Source organism: Monopterus albus, unplaced genomic scaffold (assembly GCF_001952655.1).
Source record: "Monopterus albus unplaced genomic scaffold, M_albus_1.0 scaffold60.1, whole genome shotgun sequence".
In the NCBI taxonomy this organism is placed as follows: domain Eukaryota; kingdom Metazoa; phylum Chordata; class Actinopteri; order Synbranchiformes; family Synbranchidae; genus Monopterus; species Monopterus albus.
Genome location: NW_018127940.1, coordinates 1130495 through 1151427, shown reverse-complemented (window position 1 = coordinate 1151427; position 20933 = coordinate 1130495). Strand labels below are relative to the sequence as shown.

The following is a 20933-nucleotide window of genomic DNA, read 5'->3' as shown; positions in this document are numbered from 1 at the left end:
GTGTGAGAATGTTTTTAGCTACACACCACTTAACCAACAGACACAAACAGACACACACATTGATTTGCTTCATGTTTTGACTACTGCTATGACCAGCTGCGAAGCTGGTAACAGAGACATCTCGGTTGACGTTTCTGTGTAGTATGGGGCTAGCCCAACCGAGGGGATATAATGTATAGGCCTGGTGGGGTCAGGGTCTTTCATCTTACATCTGCCTGCGTGCAGGATGGAGGTGCAAGATACCTGAGCGTGTAATGTTCATTTTACCTGTGATCCTTTGAATAAATCAGCACTGTTTTGAAGTTACTTGGACTGTCTCGTCTCTCAGAGTTAGCAATGGTAACAAGAACTGTATCCTGAACCATTCCTCTGATCCCATGTTGACACATAATAGCATCAGCAGGTCCTCTTCTCCATAGGGATTGTGACAGCTACTCTCCAGCTGTGTGTCAACCTTAACGATAACAGTAATACAGCTAAATAACAAATATGCCCTAAAGAATTCACACTGGCCCTGGGGACTACAGGGCACCAGTTCCGTAAAGGTTTATGTTTTTACCTGGCTGAAATAACATTTCAACAGATAATGTCTCCTTCAGCACCACAGCAATAAATGTGTCTCTCTGGATTACAACAGTAAATTGCTCCTTGTTTTGGAATATGCAGATGCAAAAAGTCACCAGTCAAATCCTTAGCAGTGAGAAATAAAATGTTCATAAAACATTAAAGTGGTTAAGTACGAAGTAGGGAATGTGACCTATTTTACTGGCTCAGAGACTGACTTCTCTCCCTGCGCTGGCCAATCAGCAGTGGCCTGCCACTGTTTCCAGGCTGAGAGTTGAATTAAATATTGATGGTGAGAAGACTGAGGATTTACATCATACTTTTTAAATGGTATGCAACTGGACACAGGAAGATAAGAGAAATAATAGAAATGACGGAGAAAATGGCTCAAGGTCTCAAACATGCAGGCTTTTGTTTTGACTGGGCTCTTCAGCACAAGGTCAGAGAAAAGTATTGTGCATAAAATAGATTAGAGCAAAGGTTTAAATTTGACATTAGGAAGTGCTTTTAATCAACAAAAGTAATAAACCTTTCTGTCAAAACTCATTTAGAGAACTACAAAGATGTTATTAATACCATTAGTAATAACTGCATCTGGTACTGTATTCTATACTGTGAAAACAAGCTCACTGTCACAGCTTACAGAGACATGTAATTGAATGAAGCCATTGTTAATCTTGTTAGTTCCACCTGTGCTTTTCTTATTGAGACAAGACAAATGATCAGCTGTGAAAAAGTTCCCTCGGGCCTCTTAAATCAAAATGGATTGATCATCAGAAAACTGTAATATCAGTGTCTTCTATTCGGTGCATGAATCAAACATTTGCTTCATCCTCACTCTGTTCGTTTAATGGACAGAATCTTGGCCTTGAGATTTGGCTCTCACTTCATCTCTGATCCATATTTAGAAAGGAGTGAGCTGTGTGTTGTAGTTTGGGGCACGAATTAAATCGCTATTAGAGCCCTGCTGAAGTGAAAGATGGTGTTCTGGTTGCCAGTGAATCGCTTGAATATGCAATCCCTTTATATCAAGCTGTTTTGATATTTATAGGCTGGGTGTCACAGATAAGGTGTCCACATCGTAGAGTTTCTGGCAAAGCAGAGGGTCGAACAATGAGAATTGATTTGGCTTTGGCTGAGCTGTGAACTTGAGAGGTACATTAAGCAAGACGAACCTGATCCTCTCCATACTGACACTGTCAATGGGAAGTGTTGATCCGCTTATTGATGACTAGACTCCACTTTTCTTGCTCAGGTAAGCACCTTTTCCTCTCTTCCCCTCCACTGTGTGGACTTATGAGGTGTGGCTTGTCACTGATTGATGCAACACCTTTCTTAAAAAAAATATATAGTTGTGTTCTTGTGCTGCTCTCTGCGGTCAGGAGCACAGCACAGTGCAGCAAAGGGACCACAGACCTGGGACGTATGGGCAACACTACCCCATTCATGCAAGGTAGACCTCCACTTTTCCTGACTGCTGGAACTATGTGTACTACTTAGGTTTATCTAGGAAGTAATAACTACTACTCAGGACCCACTGATGGAGAGCAATGGCTAAGTAATACATTTTATCAACATTTTATTACACTTTATATAGAAATACAGAATGCACATGAAATGTACATAATCTGAGGAAGCTTTAATAAAATAAAATAAATCTTGTTGACAGTAATGAGCTGCCTTTTTCACGACAAAAATGTGATATTTTGTTGAACAATTCACACAAGTGCGCCCAAGAGACAACGATGCTTTACTTGATTTCAATTTCCAAGTCAATATAATCACCGCGAGTGAACGTACAGTAATTAACCCATTACTGGAAGCACAGATCTGATTGGGTGTAATCAACCATTTCCCCTGTAATTGTCTCTGATTTGGTGGTATTGTACAGAAACAACATTTCTGCTATTTAATGTGTCTCTCTATTCACCCAGACAGCTGAAATATGGGCCTTGCCATCATCCTAAAATGCTGGCATGCTCCTTAAGAAAAGTAGACTATGAATAATAGACCACAGGGGACCCCTATTTGCCCATGAAGCGTTGCAACATCTGTAGTGGTAGTTGCTGGGAAACAGTGCTGGTATGCTGGTCCATCTGCTCTGAAATGTTTTTAACAGCTTGAACTTGTGCAGCCAGTATTTCTATGATATACTTGTATGCTATACATAAGACATAAGCAGGGGCTTTGCTGTTTGACAGATGAGACAGTTGTGCAGTTTTATGTGCTCCTCACATCTCCATCCATTGTTTTGCTAGATAGACTTTTGAAAACAAATCTCAGCACACAGAACACTCAATACTGTTCTGAGCCACAAATAAATGGCACAATTATATTAAAAATAAAACACCTACTTCACACTTCAAAGTAGGGTTATATGTGTTTATTTTTCATCTTGAGCTAAGGAGACTTGCTGTGCTTGTCTACATATGACAGCTTCACTGAAGATAACCGGAGTTTTTCAGCTACAGGGCCACAGAAAAATATGTTTCCAGACATTTTAGAACAAATACAAGAGAGAGATGAGTCATTATAATTCTATATAAATTCGGGGCCACCAGGGTTCCTTGTGAGGCTGGAGAGGAACAGCAAGGTCAGTTCTAATTTATATTTCACCATATAACAAAGCATACACTGGAAATCTCATGTGCTCTAGGCTATACTTAGATGACCTTGCATAAAAAGGTCGAGGCCCTCTGGTAGATGTCAAGGTTCTGACATGGTTGCTCAGATACCCCAGTTCTAGAAGGATTACAGCTGGTCCAGTTTATTCTCTCTATTTCAGATTTGTCCATGATGATCAGTCTAGTGAATCCGGTAGATGGCGGTGTTGCGGTGCTTCCAGCACCCAGCAGCATCCACAGCAGAGCGCACCCTCTTAATGTGGAGACGCTGTGCTGTAGTAGCCAGGCATATGTTTATGGAAGCAGGACTATAGTACTTTGTTTCAGTCAGCCTTGATGAGGATTTATATTTACAATAGCTGCCTTGTATAGTGGCCTTGAGAATGTACGGTGATAGAGAGGGCACTGTGTGGGACCGGGTCGGTCGGCCTCACCGGGACTGTATGTGCTACCTTGGACCTCCTGCTACTTTGATGCCGATGTAAGACATTTAAACTTTTATAAATGCTTTGAAGCCGAGCGACAGGAAGCAGACCGCACCTGTTGCGCACTTGATTTCAGGTGCATTGATAAAGTAAACTGGGCAGGGGTTTTAAAATACTGCGAGCTGGAGAGAGACTAATCTTTGTGAATATGATCGATGTCTTAAATTTAACCGAGGACAACAGCCTAATAATAGTTTGAAGTCAGATTACAATTCTCTAAAAAGAAAAAAACAAGGTGCATGATTAGGATTTACAATAGCAGCACAAGGGAAATTTTTACACACCGATTTTCTCTTAAGTGAGTCAGTCCGGTTTTGCGGGTTCATAAAGCTGAGAGCCTGCCAGGTCAGGTCGCTTCTTTGTCAGATACACAATACCACAGAGTTTTATTGGTGCAATATACAACGATTGTTTCTTAATTTCACCGCTGCACACAGGGTAACTGTGATAAAATGATGTGAGAGAGTAGGCTGGGCGCAGTGCTGATGCATAACGTGGCACAAGTGTTGCTTCTCCATCATGCATGATAGATTCGTTGATTTCAAATTCCTAGAAGCCTATAATGGGAAACACACAGAGAGTACTATACAGCTGTTGCAGGACCAGTCACTTTCGCTTAGTGCCTTTCACAGTGTTGCTGTGCGGACGCAGGGCCAGTGAAGGATGTTGATTTCTGTGTTCAAGAGAGGCGCTGCAGGGGCCCCGTGGAACATAAAGTCCTGGCTTTCATGGTTCAGTCAAGACGAACATCAAATCATATACAGGCTCCCTTTCCCTTTTCTCAAACGGCCTCATTTTGTCTTGTTCTCTCTTACCAGCGGGATGCGCAAGTCGCCCGAGGTGAGCCCCAGAAGGCTTTCGGACATCAGCCCTCAGCTCAGACAGCTCAAGTACCTGGTGGTGGACGAGGCCATTAAAGAGGATCTCAAGTCCTCCCGCTCAGTTGAGGATATCAACAGCGCATCTATAGAAGAGCGAATATTGAGGATCACCGGGTATTATGGATATCAGCCTTGGAGTGCCAGCTACAAAAGTGAGTCGTTTACATGAGCTGTGAGATGCAGACCATGCAGTGGCACATGTTTATATGTGAACTATTGGCGCACACAACCAGGCAATTAGTCCTAGCCCCACCTGGCACAGTGGATTTCAGATAAGTTTTGAGAGTTCTGATGCTTTAATAAAATGTGCTGCTAAGAGTCACTGAGAGTTTAAGGGTGCAGACTGATGGTGTGACTGAACTAAGTTTAGATGCAGATCCATGTGGATGGATCCAGTTAGAGGAAGGGAAACATAAATAACTGCATGTGAGAATATACATTAAGCTGTTGTTACTGCAAGAGCTGGTAGGATGATAGAAATCACCCCGCTACATTGTTTTATCAACTACAGGTGTATTTTGACATTCTTCAGCCCTTTCATCATCCCTCTTTACATTAACCTGAATTTACTGCACAGTACAAGAGCTGCCCGTTCATGTGACGTGTGAGTGTTGTACAGAACAAGAAAAGAGTGAGTAAATTATATTCACTTTATTGCTTCCCATCTTCATCATTTTTAAAGCTGAATCTAAATGTGTGCTCTCCCTCACTCTGACAAGTAATTGCTTAAAGCATCGTTGTTGCTCCTGGTTGCAGCAGACAATGGAGCTAACGTTTGCTTCACTGGAGCTTATTGAGGTTGGAGTCACAGTAGAAACGTGGCTTGAAGCAGCTGGTTCTTTGAAGAGAAAACCTGTCAGTTCATCATTTATTTTCTTGCCCTCCATCACTTCAGAAGGTTTGCATCATTTCTTTGTGCACAGTAGTAACTGCCTGAGCTGTAACTGCTGCTGCTTGTGGCTGAATGATGTCTTCGATTAGTCTGGCTTCACTTGTTTTGTGGCTTCATCTGAGATCTCTGTTATGCTTTGCTGTGTCAGGACAAATCACAGTCCTAACAGTTGTTAATCTTTATTTGTTATTGCTGCTCTAATGTGAATACATTCAGTAGGATTTGAGTGGTTGATGACCTTTATCAAATTTTGTACATTTCATATGAGAAACTACAGTATCAAAGAGCTGTAAGGTTACTCATAGGCTTACAGAATTCACAGGACATCTTTTATACTAAGAAACGTTTAAAACTCATTCAAGCAGCTCACTATTTTATATATAACTGCTGTTTTCCTCTTAATTGCCTAATTATGATTGCTGTTTTTGAACAGACAACAAGTATTGCTTGTTATAGTGATCGCATTTTTATTAAAACTAAGTGAGAGCATATCACTTATCCATGTTCCCAAAAGCACAGACACTTCAAACCAAATGAGAGAAATAGAGGGTTTAATTCCAAAAGCTGTCGATGTTTAGAGAATAAGTGTTCATCCGAAAAAAAAAAGTTACGATTTGAGTTACACGGTGAATGTGCCCTACGGCAGTACGTGGCCATCATATCACACACAGAATATTTCGTGATGAGTTGCACTGTTACATCAGACATTTTTCTGTGTTCATCGCCATCAGGGAGGGAAGTGGCACTTCTTGGTTAATTGATGTCCCTGTTTGCCTTTCAGGAAATATTACATTTACTCAGCTCCTGTTTCTAACAAACCAAAGCACAATTAGAAAATGTCATGATCCTCATCAACACAGCGCCCAGTTCTTTCTGCCAACCTAGCTGCAGCAGTGCTTCATGGGAATGAAGTCCTGCTAGTCACACAAGTGGTGTTATGTGATAAACAGAATCGGTCCACCGCCCCCTCCAACACATACAACCTGACTACTCAGGACCCACTGATGGAGAGCAATGGCTAATGGCTAGAGAGTGGGGGGCTGATACTAAATGCAGTCAATTTTAAGAGAGGTGGGAGGCTGAGTACTTCTCAGTAGAGTGAAAAGAGACGCCTGTTTGCTTCATTTACCACATTTACCACCAACCTTTCCAACAGGCACATGTGCTCTTTGACACAGGAGCAAACAGAGTGAGAGGGAAAATAGAGCGAGCAGTAAGCCACGAGTGAGACTGAGGATAAAAGGTGACTGTGCAACTCAGATTTTATGTGTGACTTAAGGGATCATCTCAGTACCCTGAATAGGGGGCTGCAGGGATCACAAACACACAGGATGCTGTAATAGCCCTCTGAGCAGAACAGCATGTGTAACAGAGCCAAACGCAACATGAAAACCTTTCTCATTTATCATTCACGTCTGTCAGTCATATTCCCTTGAGTGGTGTAACATGCAAACTCAAAGCAAAGTTAAAACCTTTGGTTTTGACGTATGGTAGATATCACTGGATGTTTCTCGCCATGTCCCAGGATGCCACAGCGTTACGCGGAGGCTATGTTTAGCAGGTTCAAATTCACAGTATGCATGCACTTAGCTGCCTGTATAGTATGTACCTGCAGCAGATTCTGTTTGGTTTTTCTCAGATCTAAGTGGCATCTCTCAGCTTTCTCTCTGCAGTAGATTGCTAAACACATAAATACAGGCAAAATGCCAGCAATCACTTCTCTTCTCACTGAATATCATCAAAATCCTCATACATATATTACCAGAAAGAAGAAACATAGTCCAATGTGAAAATGGCCATAGATCGAGGGATTCAAACAAAATGCCATCTTATAAAACCTCATATCCTGCCATGATTAATAAAACAATGTCAGATGGGGGCCAATCCCAACAACACTGGGCAAGAGGCGGGATACATCCTGGACAGGTCGCGAGTCTATCGTAGGGCTGACATGTAGACAAACAACCACACACACCCACACTCACTCCTACAGGCAATTTAGAGTCACCAATCAACCTATGCTGCTTGTCTTTGGACTGTGGGAGGAAGCTGGAGTACCCAGAGAAAACCCACACAGGCACAGAGAGAGCATACAAACTCCACACAGAAAGGTCCCAGGTCAGCCAGGACTTGAACCTGGAACCTTCTATTACCCTAAAAGGAGAGCTGGTTGCCACCTGCTGCCTCTAGTGTTGCGCTAAAATGGATTCTTGAATGCTATAGTTGCTCAGGTAGGAATGAGTTAAGACTATGGACAAAATTGGGCAGAAAAGCTTGTTCCTCATAGGAAAAAAAATGGCATTCTTTAAAACAAAGGTCTGTGGTTTGTCCCACTGAGAAGTAAAACATCTGTCAGACAAACAGACTTCTGAATTTACTCACACTATCTATCACAATTGTAGCATCCCCTCTGGTGCAAATTTAGAGGCATGAGGCATGAAATGAGGTTGGATTCTATTTTGAGCTCAGTGTTTGGGCATGGCGAGATGCAACAGTGGAGCAGGGTGGACAGAGCCCACAGTGTGTACCTAGCGTATCCACATTCTCTGCTGGCAGTAACAGGACCGCTGGAAGGGATGGGCAAGGTATGGGCCCACTGTGAAAATGAGAATGACTCCTTTCTACTCAGCTGGAGCTGAGGAAAAACATGGGAGTAGTTATGTAGACGCATGCTTGCTCTTGCTCAGCTCTTTACAATTTAATCTAGCTTGCATACAAGCTTGGTTGAAACTCCTCCTGAAGACAAACAACAAAGGTTCCCCCCCTTAGAATCTCTATTATACGCTAGTGTTCAAGAGTTAATCAGTGAGGCAGGCATACCAGTGTTTTCAATGACAAAAAGACTTCAAAGACTAGAATGAAGTACAGCCACCAGACGTTGCATTGTGAGTTAAGGGCACGTCTGACACTTATTCTCACACAGGAAAGTTCTGTTGTTTTATCACTTTCTCTGTTTCAAGCATAATCAAACTTTAGCATGTTGTTTGAAGGCTGGGAAAGGCACTCTGGGAATTGTAGTCAGTCACTAGCTGAAGTAAACAAGGGTACTTAAAGAAAGTGTGTCCACAAAAATAAGTCCCAGGTTTATGATTTGTAACAGTGTAAGTGTAACTGTACTGGTGCAAAAGGTTACCAGTATAGTATATCCACACTCCAATAATTTGACTCCAATCAGTTCTCAAATAATTTCCCCACTGTGTTTCAAAAACTCTGTTTGAGCTGAATGTTTCTAGCTTTATATTCTGTCCAAGCAGTGCAAGCCATGCTTCTCTGAATAAGTGCATTTTAGGCTTTTTTTTTTTAAAACAATCTCTACTAAAGTAGAGACAGCTTCTGTTGTGTAACATCACATCTATAATTGAGAAGCATACATAGATCATCTCACATCTGCCTCTGAAGTCCTGTTTTCACTGAGTGGATTAGATTAGCACAGCAGGTATACCACTTTGAAAACCTTCAGTCTTGTCTGTTTCAGCTGCTCATCTTTGACCTCAGTGTCATCCGAAGTGGTGATGATTACCCTGGAGAGATGGGGACAGATACAGGAGCAAATGAGGCCACCAGTTCAGCAGTTTTTTTGCAAAAGATTCCATCTTCATTCAGAGCTGGGTATTTCTTAGAAGACCCTGTATTTCCTGTAGGGGTACACTTTGCTTGATTAAAAGCAAAGTGTTCAGTATATAGCATGAAGGAACTTGTAGAGCATCTGTTTACTTTATGTAATATCTGAAACAACTGGTTACCCCAGCTTGTGTTTCTCAGAATTTATCCTGAAGACAATTCTCACTCCTTCTTGCAATGGAAATCCTGCCAGTTTTATGCCAAATCACGTGCTCTCACCATCCCTTTCTTCTCCTCTCTCCTTTTATCTGCTGTTAATTAGAAGTTGTGAAGTGTTGACTCCTACCTCTGCATAATTAATCCAGGGTCTGCTGTGACCCCATATGCAGCATTCACTCCATTGTCTGTGTTGGTCACAGAAGAGCAGTGCTCAAGAACAGTGAGAGCAAAGTGTAAATGTGGCTGTGCAAGTAATTAGGCGGCTTATTTGGGCATCTTGAAACGAGAGGGTAAGTGGGTTGTAGGGCTGACACACAAAGACAAGCCTTCATTAACTTAATTAGGTTAAATCTTGCTTAATTTTTTGGACTTCAAACATAATTTTGTGTCATTGTTCTGCTTTTAACACATAATGAAATACATAGACATTATGTAACATAACAAAAAAGGTCCAAAAAAAGCATAAGATTGCAATTTTGACACTTGTATTTGTGTCGAGTAAAATGAATGAAAGAGTTTATTGTCATTACAGTGAAATTTGTCTGGCTTTTCTAAATGCAGTTAAATAAAATTAAGTAATAAATAAATGGGGAAAAACATGGAACAGTAAAAAGAAACAAAAGACAGCACAATATATCTCAGTCCTGTGTTTAGCCTTGATTTGTTTGTTTGCTGGATACTGTTTTTAGTTGCTGGAAGTGATGACTACATTGACTGATGAATGAAAGCAATGAATGATCTCTGTCGGTGCACACCAAACCCAACCGGCACAGTGCATGTTTGTGCCAGATGAACACAGTTCCATTTAAATTCAGCACATGAAACAACACATGCCCAAACTTTATCAGCAGCAAATTGCGGCAAATCAACAAAATAACTCATGAGTTCAGTAGAATGGTGACTGTCATGAATCCCTGCATTTCCTGCTTAGAACTCTCATTCTGCATCCCCAGGTTCAGCTTGACCACTCCTCCTACACACACCTGTTTTTCAGCAGTAATCATCCAGTCACCACCTTGCATTCATGGTCAAACTATTAACCAGCTTCACCATTTTGTCAGCCTGCTAAGCATGTCTTGCCTATTTGTTGCTGAACAATACCTACCTTGGACTCTGATTCTGCTCTGCTTTTGCCTGAATGCTCTGCTTTGCTGGTAATGTACTCTAAACCATAATCAAGCAATTCCTGTTGCTACTCTGCTTACTATGCATTGGTCTGTTGTTGCTCCTGACACTGCCTAATCCTTGTTCTCTGGTCACCAATGCAACATCTTTGTTTACTCACCCGAGTGCTTAATTGAACTGCTCAAGCTCGCTTAGATGCCGTGATTTGTTCTGAGCTTGCTTTCAACCTGCAAGGTATGGTTGCTGTTCATACCTGAGGAGTGTTGCTGTATTTTCTGCTAAACCTTTTATGGTACTGGATGCTCTTGTCAAATCAAGAATAAGTCATGTTTGATTATATTCACTTTATGCTTAAATTCATGTAAGTGAAACATTGCGCTTGATTGTACTGTCAGTAAACTGTGTTGTAGCAAGACTTTTGGCAAGCATTCAATGTTCTTTGATAGATGATTACAACTTTGCTTTTTCTATGATTAGCATCTGTACTTGTATCAAAAAGGACTCTTCTAAAGTAGTTTATTTAAGGCAGAAAATTGCAAGAATTCTAAAAATGTATCTGCTGTGCATACTGTATTATTATTATTATTATTATTATTATGTTATCATTTTGATTGCCTCGAGAGAAGAGATCCTCTTTTTTTTTTTCCCCAAGGGCTTTATTTGCAGCCATCTCTTAAGATTCCAGTCTCTTGTTTATCTCTACTTGTTTCTTGTTCAGTTAGTTTCAAGGTAAAAGCAGGCGGAGGCATGGCAAAGAGAAATGTGGCAATTTTTGACACCACTGTAGCAAAAATCAAGTGAGCTCAGCATGTGACTCTTGAGATTAATTTGAAGAAGGCTTCTGTTGTCCAAGGCAAGGGAGAAAGAAACTAGAGCAGCCATGCATGGTTTTCAGAGAATAAACAGTCTCATTTGGTCTGTTTGCTTATCAGAATCTAATGAATCACACTCAGGTGGCTTAACATTGATAAAATGAAGAAGATGCAAGTGTTTTCCGTTATCTATAGATATGGAAACAGGTTGTGGTTGGGGGGTATGATGGTGTAGCTTAGGCAAGGGGAAAACGGTAGGGTACAATTAAACCATCATGATGCTGTGCTTGGTGTTACCATTGGAGGATCACATTCTCTGTTCAGAAGCTTTATATTCACTGTCACGAGATTCAAACTGTTCCTTTCACAATTTGGGCAGGATGCTGATGATGTACACAAACTACTCTACATGTACGAGAGTGAGTTGCTTCCTGAGAGGCAGCAAAAATCACACAGAGTCTGAACTGATCTGCCAGAGGACTAGGCTCTGAAGAGCAGTGCTAAAGACCAACTGGGTGAATCTGTTTCTGGATGAGAGAGACCTCCATGCTGCCTCTGTACTGTATAAAAGCTGTGATAGACCAGCTAATTGGTGTCGCTGCATGAGAAAAATTGTCTGACAGCTCGTTCCTTTTGTCTGAAATTGTTCAAAAGGAGCTACTCTGTAGTGAACACTGCATGAACTCCAGCTTCTGAAAAGTGATCATTTGCTTTTATAGCTAGTCTCTGTCTGTCATTACATCTCAGAGATACTGTTGTGCTCGCAGGAATATGACTAACTGATGGTGTAAGCTGTTTTATTTATTTAATTTTAGAAACTAAAAGACATGAGCAAGCATATCCAACCATCTCTCTGATTTCTCATTGCAGAGTTTCATAAAGAGTGAACAATATACTGTACAGTAAAAACTATTTAAGGTGGTGAGCAGAACATGTCTTAACCATATTTCATGCTCCCCCAACTGTCAGGGATACATTTTTAAGCAAGATATCAAAATATTAGCATAGATTATTTTAGGTTAAAAGTCTGAACAGTAATTTTCGTCATATTTTTTTTCAACCTCTACTCTAATCACATTATACTCTAATGAACAGCCACCACTCAAAATGCTTAATCATCTAACTGTAGAAAATAGTAAATGAAATAAAAATTGCAGTTACATTTTCTTATAGCATGAGGTGACTTATTTTGGACCAACAGTCCAGTCAGCCCAAAAGATATTTAAAAAAACAAATTTACAGTTTAAATTACTTTAGGGTTGCATCTTCATGCTGGCTTTTCTTTTTGATTAATCATTTAATTACTTGGTCTATAAACTGTAAGTGAATGCTGAAAACTACCATGACGAGACTTGCTTGTTCAACTGTCCAAAAACCATGCTGTCATGTAACAAAGCAAACAAACCAGCCATTGAACTGAAAGGTAAGGGCAGCACAGTGGTGCAGTGGTTACTGCTGCCTCACAGAAAGCAGGTACTGGGTTCTAGCCTCATGGCGGACTGGGGCCTTTCTGTGTGATGTTTGCATGTTCTTCCTCTACGATGTGCAGCTTGGGTTGATTGGTGATGTTAAATTGCCTGTAGGTGTGTGTGTGTGTGTGTGTGGTTGTCTGTCTACCTGTCAGCCCTGTGGCAGACTGATGCCCTGTCCAGGGTGTACCCTGTCTATTGCCCAATGTAAGCTAGGATTGCCCCCCCCCTTACCCTTGACAGGATAGTTGGAGGGAACTAGGGAATATGTGGTGTTTTTTGCTTTAAAATTTTAAGTCTTAAATCAAGAGGGCTGTGCGGGGCTGTAGTGAGTTGGTGGAAGCTGTGATAGCCAAAGGAGTGAGTCTTCCCCATGCATGTCACTACAAGCCATTACTCTAATCCCCTGCACCCAGCTTACAAAGTATTCAACGCAGGCCAGAAAATAAGGCAATTAAGGGAGCTGTGGACATGGATGAGAGCCGACGGCCAATGGAGGAGTGCAGAAGGTCCAGTGAGCCCCGACCCCCCCCCCCCCTCCCCCTCAGGGAGCTGATTGGTCCACATCCGTCAGCCCACTACATGTACAGAACAATCACTTAATCACAATGCTTATTCAAGTCAGGCTAATTCATAGATCTGCATTTGCCAGTGTACTTGCTATGCACAGTCATTTCATAGCCTTAAGGACAGTACTCTGATCAGTGTGTTTAAGACTGAAAATCGCATCGTGCATGTTGAGGGCATGCACGAGTTGTGTTTTGACTCCAGTGGCTGCCAAAAATAAGCAGTTTTGACAATGCTGTATTTCCATCCAACATGGATGGATGAATGATGAAAGAGGATGTGTAGTTAGGGAAATGCATACTGTCTGTATCAGGTCACTGAGTTCGTTATATTGTGTACTGCAAATAAGAGTTTTAATTCTGTTCATGCACAGAGCTTTTAAAGGCCAGTACTGGTCAAATAGTCTGACACAGATAATATTGTACAGCCCTCAAATGTAGAGCACCTCTGAATATTCAACATAATTTGTGTGGAGAGTAGGGCGTGGTTTACACCACACTATATAATGAAGACACTTCCCTGTAAAGACTGGAATGATACATTTACTGTTTTTAGGTGATTACATCACCAGCTGATTTAAAAAAAAAAAAAAAGTTTCCATAAACCTTATAACAAAAGGCAAAGCTGTGTGTCTATAGCTTTGGGAATGCAAAGGCATCGAGTTCTATTTTTGTCCAACACTGACTGCTCACTTATTTGCCTGGCTGCTCTCACTGTTTGAGGTTGGACTGAGAAGTGAAGATGGAGGGGGAAGGGTGTGCATTTTACACTGCTAGCAACACACACCTGCTCCTGGCCTTTTGAAGGGCCTCCAAACACCTGCTGCTGTAGCGGATGGAAAGATGTGTGCTACTGATCAGAAACCAGTTTGATCCATGTTGAAAATGACCTGGTGTCCAATCCAAACACTTTAAAAACAAAAAAATAGATCTCAAGCTTGGTGATAAAGCAATTATACAGGTCAGAATCAACCTCTTTTTACACAGCATTCCTCCCTCAATAGAAACACTTCCACATTGTTACTGCTGCTGCCGCCAACTGCTCTCTCTGGTGTTTCAACCTATTCCTCAGCTTTGAATATTTTACCTCCGAAGGGTGAGCCCAATGCCCAATTTTTATGTCTGCCAGCATCAGTTATGTTCAAGGAAAGTGTCACCAAATCTTTGGATAATTGAGGTTTTAGGTGTATTTTACTGGTTCTATTTGCATGCAGGATGTTCACAGGTCTATCAGTGTCAGGGGAGACGGGCTGTTCCTGCTGGAAGAGTGAATTAAAGCTGCATTAACTAGGATTTAGCACATTCTGATAAATCAAGTTGAAAATTGTCCTTAAGTGTTATCTTCCTGCTGTACTAACCCCATTGTGTGTCAACTATGTAACACTGAACATGATGCACTAGTGGCCAGAACATTTACTGTATCAACACTGCTGGGATTTTTTTCTTTTTTTTTTTTTTGTACAATCATGTTACTGCTTTAGGTAGGAAAAATTACTCTTGTCACTGCAGTGCCACCAAAACCACAGGCTACATAGGCAATGTTCTGAAAACGTTATTATTACCCCGAGCTGCCGGACTGCTGAGTCTGTCTCCAGGTGTAGTTGCCACATATGATGTAGTTTCACAGCTAGAACAAGGAGAAGAGAAGTTGCTGCCTTAGTTTTTCATTTTCACTCACTCATTAATGGTCGAGAGTTTCAGGGCAAAAACTACAGGGGCTTTAAAGTGACAACAGCTCCACTGTTTCTGTCCCCTGTAGCAGGATTCTTGGCCTAGTCACTGCTCAGGCTCAGTTCTTTCCATTTGTTGTTTAGATGCTTTAATGAAAAACCACATGACTGGCCTGGCAGTTGGTGAGGGTGTGTCCAAACCAAAGGTGAGTGGTTTGAGATGCCATATGACCAGATGTGTGAAGCACCCTTCAGCAGTCTAAATATCTGCTTGTTCCTTTTGTAACCCCTTTAATCAGAAGTAACATACCTGATTTTTAGTGCTGCATCTGAAGTGCGGTGGGGGAAAATGTATCAAATGCAGTGGGGCCTTGTTAAAGTTCACATTGCCAATTAACGTTTGGTAACTGCCTGGAAATGAAATGATCTATACCACACTGGTACATGAAAGCTGCCTCGTCCTGAGATATATTCACACATATTCCTGTGCCAGCATCAGATATAGAGGGTAGATGAATAATGCTTCCTGAAAAGTACTTGAATTAACTCAACTATTGCAAACACTGATGTATAAGCATACTGTATAGTGTAAGCTTATTACTTTGTGGTGGCAAGGATGAACTTGTGATCACTAGGAGTTGAGTTTTTGGGATATAATGTCATGATTTTTTGAGATTGGTCCCATCGATAAAGTAAAGAATTATACTGGCAATGTTATGTTTGTCCAAAGTCTTATGACTTATTCCTCCCTTGCTGAAAATGTCCCATCCATTGCACACGTCACTACTGTTTGTAGAACATTTGATTTTAAAACTATGGCGCTCAGCTATTTTACACATTGATCTGTTTTTGAGGATCTCATACCTGTGTTTTGGCTTTTATTCCTGTCATTGCCCCCTCCAGCCACCAGATGTCTCTGGACTATCCTCCTGTCCCCAGTCACCTGACTATGCTTTGGAACTCTCCCTTCTCTAATCAGCCTCTGGGTCTATTTTACTCCTCATTTTTGTGCTTTCCCACTTAGTGTTTTTTTCCCCCTTCCTATATTTGACCTGTTCTGGATTCTGCCTGTTTTTTGGGACTCTGTTCCCCTGAGCCTCTGTTTTAGGATGACTTCCCTTCTGATTTCTGACCTCCACATATTGAATGGCATTGCTCCTGTTATCCCTGTCAGGCTTTGGTTGCCTGGACATGCTCTGTTTCCACCTCTCATCTACCTGTGGCCTATTGCTTCAGGTTCTATTTGTGACAGGTTTCAATAAAAACAAATAGGGAAGTCAGAACGTTTTCAGAGATGGATCTTTTTATGAGATTTGACAGTAAAATTTAGAAAACACCAGCCTCATCTTTTAAATACTTTTTTGACCAGTCTACCTGCAGTTTTACATGTGATTTGGTGTCTCTGGAGCACTGCTAACTGTCATTGCTTTTAAAACTTTCATAATAAAGGGAAAACCCCTCTAAAAACTTTATTGATCCTAATATGGCCCTCTTCTGCAGCAGCGTTCATCAGTTGCTTGTTTAAATTATTTTCATAATGTTGCTAGTTTGGCGACGGAGTTCTCGGTGCTTTTACATGTCACTCTGGACTCGCTGTAGCCTTTAGTCCCCACACTGTGAAGAAGGAATCTTAAAAATAAAAACTGTGTGTGTGCGTGCACTGTAGTAGGTTGCTGAGGGGGGTCATACTTCATCCAAACCCAGAGCAGGTGTCTTTGTGTCTTTGTCAATTTCATCAGTGAGTATATGTGGTGACAGTGCCTCCTACAGGTACAATTGAGACTCTGCAGTGTCCGGCTATTGTCCTTATTGTAGTATATGACTTATTCATGTTGTTTATCCATATGATTTTGCCTCTTAAACTAGTATGAGAAGGCAACAATAGAAATTATAAGGGTATATAAAAACCTTTTGTTTTGTCTGTCTATCAAATTATATGTGGCAGAAGTACCTACTCTAACTGGACAATGTACCACACAGGAGTTTGTTCTCTCATATGTTTTATAGTAGAATGTTAATCTTCATGTCCCCACTTTAAAGGTTCGGGTAATAGCCTGATATAAAGTGGCAGAGAGATGCTGTGGAAATGCTGCTCTATAATTACAGCAATCGAGAACAATTTGAATAATGTTAAGCACAGTGAGAAAAGTGCAGCCTAGCGCAATAAAAAAGGACACCATTTCTGTTTCAGGGTCACACAGCTCTGAATGTTGGAAATGCATTAAAAGTAAAGTTGAACACAGGTGCAAAATGAAACCAATTAGATGTCCTAAAACTGAAGTTACTCAGGCTACATTACCTGCCTTTGTAAAGCTTGAAGATAAAATGGTCCTACTATAGTGTGACAGCAGAGGGAGCCAGCATCCTAACTGGACAGAAAAGCAAAACAAGTGTGCCAGGTTGTTTTCATCAGAAACACAAGGAAGATGTTGTTTAGAGGCACCTGTGACAAGAAGCTTGCCAGTTTGATCCCTAGAACAGCAGGACTTACGTGGGCCATTTTTCTGCAGATGCTGTTTGCAGTTTGCCTGCCAGAATATCAAATTCAATTTTATACAGCTCTTGTTTGACATTGCTTCATGTACTGGTCAGACTCATTCATGTTTCAGCTTAGGTGATGTTCAACAGTGTACGGGACTGTATACTGGGCCAAAACAGTTGGGACTGCCTGCCAGTCTGCACCACAAATAAAACTATAAATAACACAACCGTGTTGTGACTCCAAAGCAACCTTGACTGGAAAGGCGGGACGTGATGTCGGAGGCAGATTCCTCTAGTGGGATGTAAATTTAGTGGGATGTAAATTTAATGGTGACTCACTCTTCCTGATTAAGCATGGGTCACCAGGGCAGAGTGAGATCATAAGGGCTATCACTAGATATTACAACCTGACAGCCTTTAATAGATGATGCTGGACTTTACTGGCTGTGGCTGTAATTAAGAGGAAGTGCTACATTAGTTTAAATTGGCAACCAGTCTAGCTCATCCTGTTTTCTCCCTAGACAACATTGCATTTTGATTTGGAGGATCTCTGACCAGCATACACTTCTCATCAACAAGTCCCCAGTCAGACTGTTTGTGTAAGACTATTTACATTCTATGTAATCTAGTGCTGGAACAATTAGTCACTTTAATTGATTTAATGGTTTTCCCAAGAGTGTAAACTGAATCTGTTTGGGTTTTGCCTGTTCAGACAAAACAAGATATTTGAATAGGCCAGCTTGGGTTTGGAGAAATTGCAAGCTGCTGAGGGCTAACCTTGGATTCACCATAACTTCAATTCTCTGTGTGCTGTTTGAAGTGAGTGGGGGCGTGTGGTATGACTATTCTGCCAATCACTATGGACAGCAGCAGCATCAGATTTTAATTAAATTGGACCAACGGTGTTTATTCTATCATGATGTTGTCCTGCAGCGAAAATGTATTGCAGAAATGCACAGAGGTATTGATTTTCCCAGACAAGGGAATGATTAGCAGAAGAAGCATTAAAATCATTTTACATGGAGATACTTGGTTACAGAAAACTGTCCAGCTATATTATAATGTATTCACTCTTAAAACATGTAGCTCTGCAATGTAACTGTAATGGGAAGAGTGTTTGGGCAAGCGTTTTCTACCTTCTGCTCCCCGAGGGGAAACAGCCAAGGCCATTAATTCAATAGACGGCTGTTGGTTGCAGTACTTGACAGCTACTTGCGTGCACAGATGAGCTGTACGTGTCTGTTCAAGATATAAAAGTCCTGAGGAAAGGGGAAGTTAATTTGAATTGACCTTTTTTGCTACAACTTATTTTAAACATGTTGTGATTTACTACCCCCCTACACTTTTACAGCTTCCCTACCTGTTTTCTATGCTAAGCAGAGGCCAGAAGTGTCCTAGGCTTGAACAGTGGAGCAAACATTTAAATCCTCCCATGGGTTTATTTAAAAGAGAGCAATGTGAGTATTTGATATTCCTTTTTATTACTGTACCATTAATTAAAATGAACTGAGCAGTTTGTGTGTACATAACTTCATCTGCTTTGCTTATACTGCAAAACCAGGATTTTTGTCTGATCATTTTAATGAGCTAGGAAAGGTTTGCAGAAAGTAGGTTTAAAAACAAACTAGATTTTTCATCTGAGCTATATGTTAACTTTTAGCATGGGCTGCTACCAGTAGTGACAAGGACACTAGCAAAACCAAACAACTTGAGAAGAATCAGTCAGGAAGGATAAGGGAAGAGTTAGTGGCCACCACATGCAAAACCATTCCCTTTCTGGGAAGTGTCTTGCTTTTGCATCTCTGTTGCACCTGTTGTCACTTTCATTTGCACTGAAGCAGGTGAAACTGATCCACAATCACTTGCGCTTCCTAAATGGACGGCATTATACCCCTGAAGTTTAACTGACTGTACTGTGATCATCAAGCGCTTAATGTTTTTTGAACAGTTTAGTTGTTGGTGCATTTTAATCAAAACTGAAAATGTCAAGATTATAATCGCACAATAGGAACCAAGGACCAAGAATGTCTGTAGAAAATTTTATGATGGTTCATTTAATTGTTGAGCCATCTCAGTCGGTCTCTGCTTTGGTGATTGAGCTTTGTTTATACTGGCTTTGAACACAAATGTTAAGTGAATAAATCTGACATTTGGTTTGTGAAACACGAGTTACTGCAAATACTTTATGGGTTAGACATACTTTTGATTTTGTGATGTTGTGACCAGGAGTGCAGCTGTCTCTAAGCGTCCTTAATTTCAGCTGAGTAAACATTACGTGTTGTTGGTGTTGCACAAGGAGCTGATTTGTCTGAAATAAGGATTACACGTGTCATTGGATAGGAAACGTCAATAAACAACCACAACCGCTCAGACAGTCTGTACTGAACAGCAGCTTTACACAAATTAGGCCAGGTACATTTACCTCACATTGGCATTATCAATTTAATTTAGATCAGACGGCAAGAAATAATTTGCTCTTACACACGCCTTCTACCACTACCACTCCAAGTCAGTCGTCTTCCACCGTCAAGTGTCCTGTGCAGTCTGATTGGCAACTGAAGCACTTATTAATAAAACAGGTTTTCAGACCACACAGTTTTATAGATTTCAAATGGTCGAATCAGATTTACACACAGATCTTGACAGAGCTGTGCAGTTTTTGGCTCGATCTTTAGAATAAGTTGGTATTACACCCACTTAATTGGAGTTTCTCTTTTATAAAGTTGATTACATGATGAGCTGAAAATGTCTTTATTTCTGGGTTTGCTAGGTGTCACTGGTTTTCTGTTCGTCATAGTACTTCCCCCCCAACAAACATGGCTCTATGGACAGCAAGGTCAGCCTGTCAGCCAAAGTCATTTGTACTGATGTTCTGCAGAACAGATGATGTTTCCTATCATTGGTAATCCCCTGTTCCTCTAGTGCAACCAATCAGTTTTCATTTATTTGGTAAAATGCCTCTGAGTTGGGCTTTTCCTAGAGGAACGTTAGAGTGCACAGCACAACACGTTTCCTAGAGGAAAAATCCCACTGATCCTCTGATTTTTCTCTAATGCCACTGTGAGGTTGTGGTTTTCTGTGAGATGTTTTGACAACTGTTGGATAAACTGTGATTACATTTGGTACATGCATTTCGTAAACTTTAATCACTTTGGTGCTCGCTTTGCTGTCTTTGTAGCACCATCATTGGTTGTAAGAAAGAGATGGTGGGCTGCTGCTGCCACCTTCCCAGTTTTTGATGATGGTGACTTGTATAGTACATGAATGCACCAGCACAATATCTTCACAGGTTGGACTCGGTTCATCAGGGTACATTAGGATTTCACCTTGACACCATTAACTCATCACTCAGTGCCATTTGAGTCACTGGTACATTCTCTCTCTCTCTCATATAGTCACCTCAGTTTTCATTGTTTTATATTTACATTCACTTTGCCCCAGAAAAACTTTATAAGAAGCATTTCCATGTTTGGTTGATTTTGACCTTCTCACCACTGTAGCATTCCTCATTTCTCACCATGAATAAACTTTTTAAGAGAAGTGCGAGCCTGTCTTTGGAGCGCAATAGAACATCCACTGTACAC

The 20933-nt window shown here is 41.0% G+C and overlaps 1 protein-coding gene across 2 annotated transcripts in view; it reads left to right on the top strand.

Moving 5' to 3' along the window:
- Positions 1 to 3556: 3556 nt before the first annotated feature.
- slc35f3b (solute carrier family 35 member F3b) overlaps positions 3557 to 20933 on the top strand; it is a 39224-nt gene continuing 21847 nt past the window's right edge. The window contains exons 1-2 of one of the 2 annotated variants that reach the window (XM_020603174.1): positions 3557 to 3669; positions 4492 to 4706. In XM_020603174.1, the coding sequence (XP_020458830.1) occupies positions 3572 to 3669; positions 4492 to 4706 (313 nt within the window). In that variant the 5' untranslated portion in view covers positions 3557 to 3571. Of the gene's footprint in view, positions 3670 to 4491; positions 4707 to 10193; positions 10381 to 20933 lie in introns of those variants that run through there. The other variant, XM_020603175.1, reaches the window with a different exon arrangement.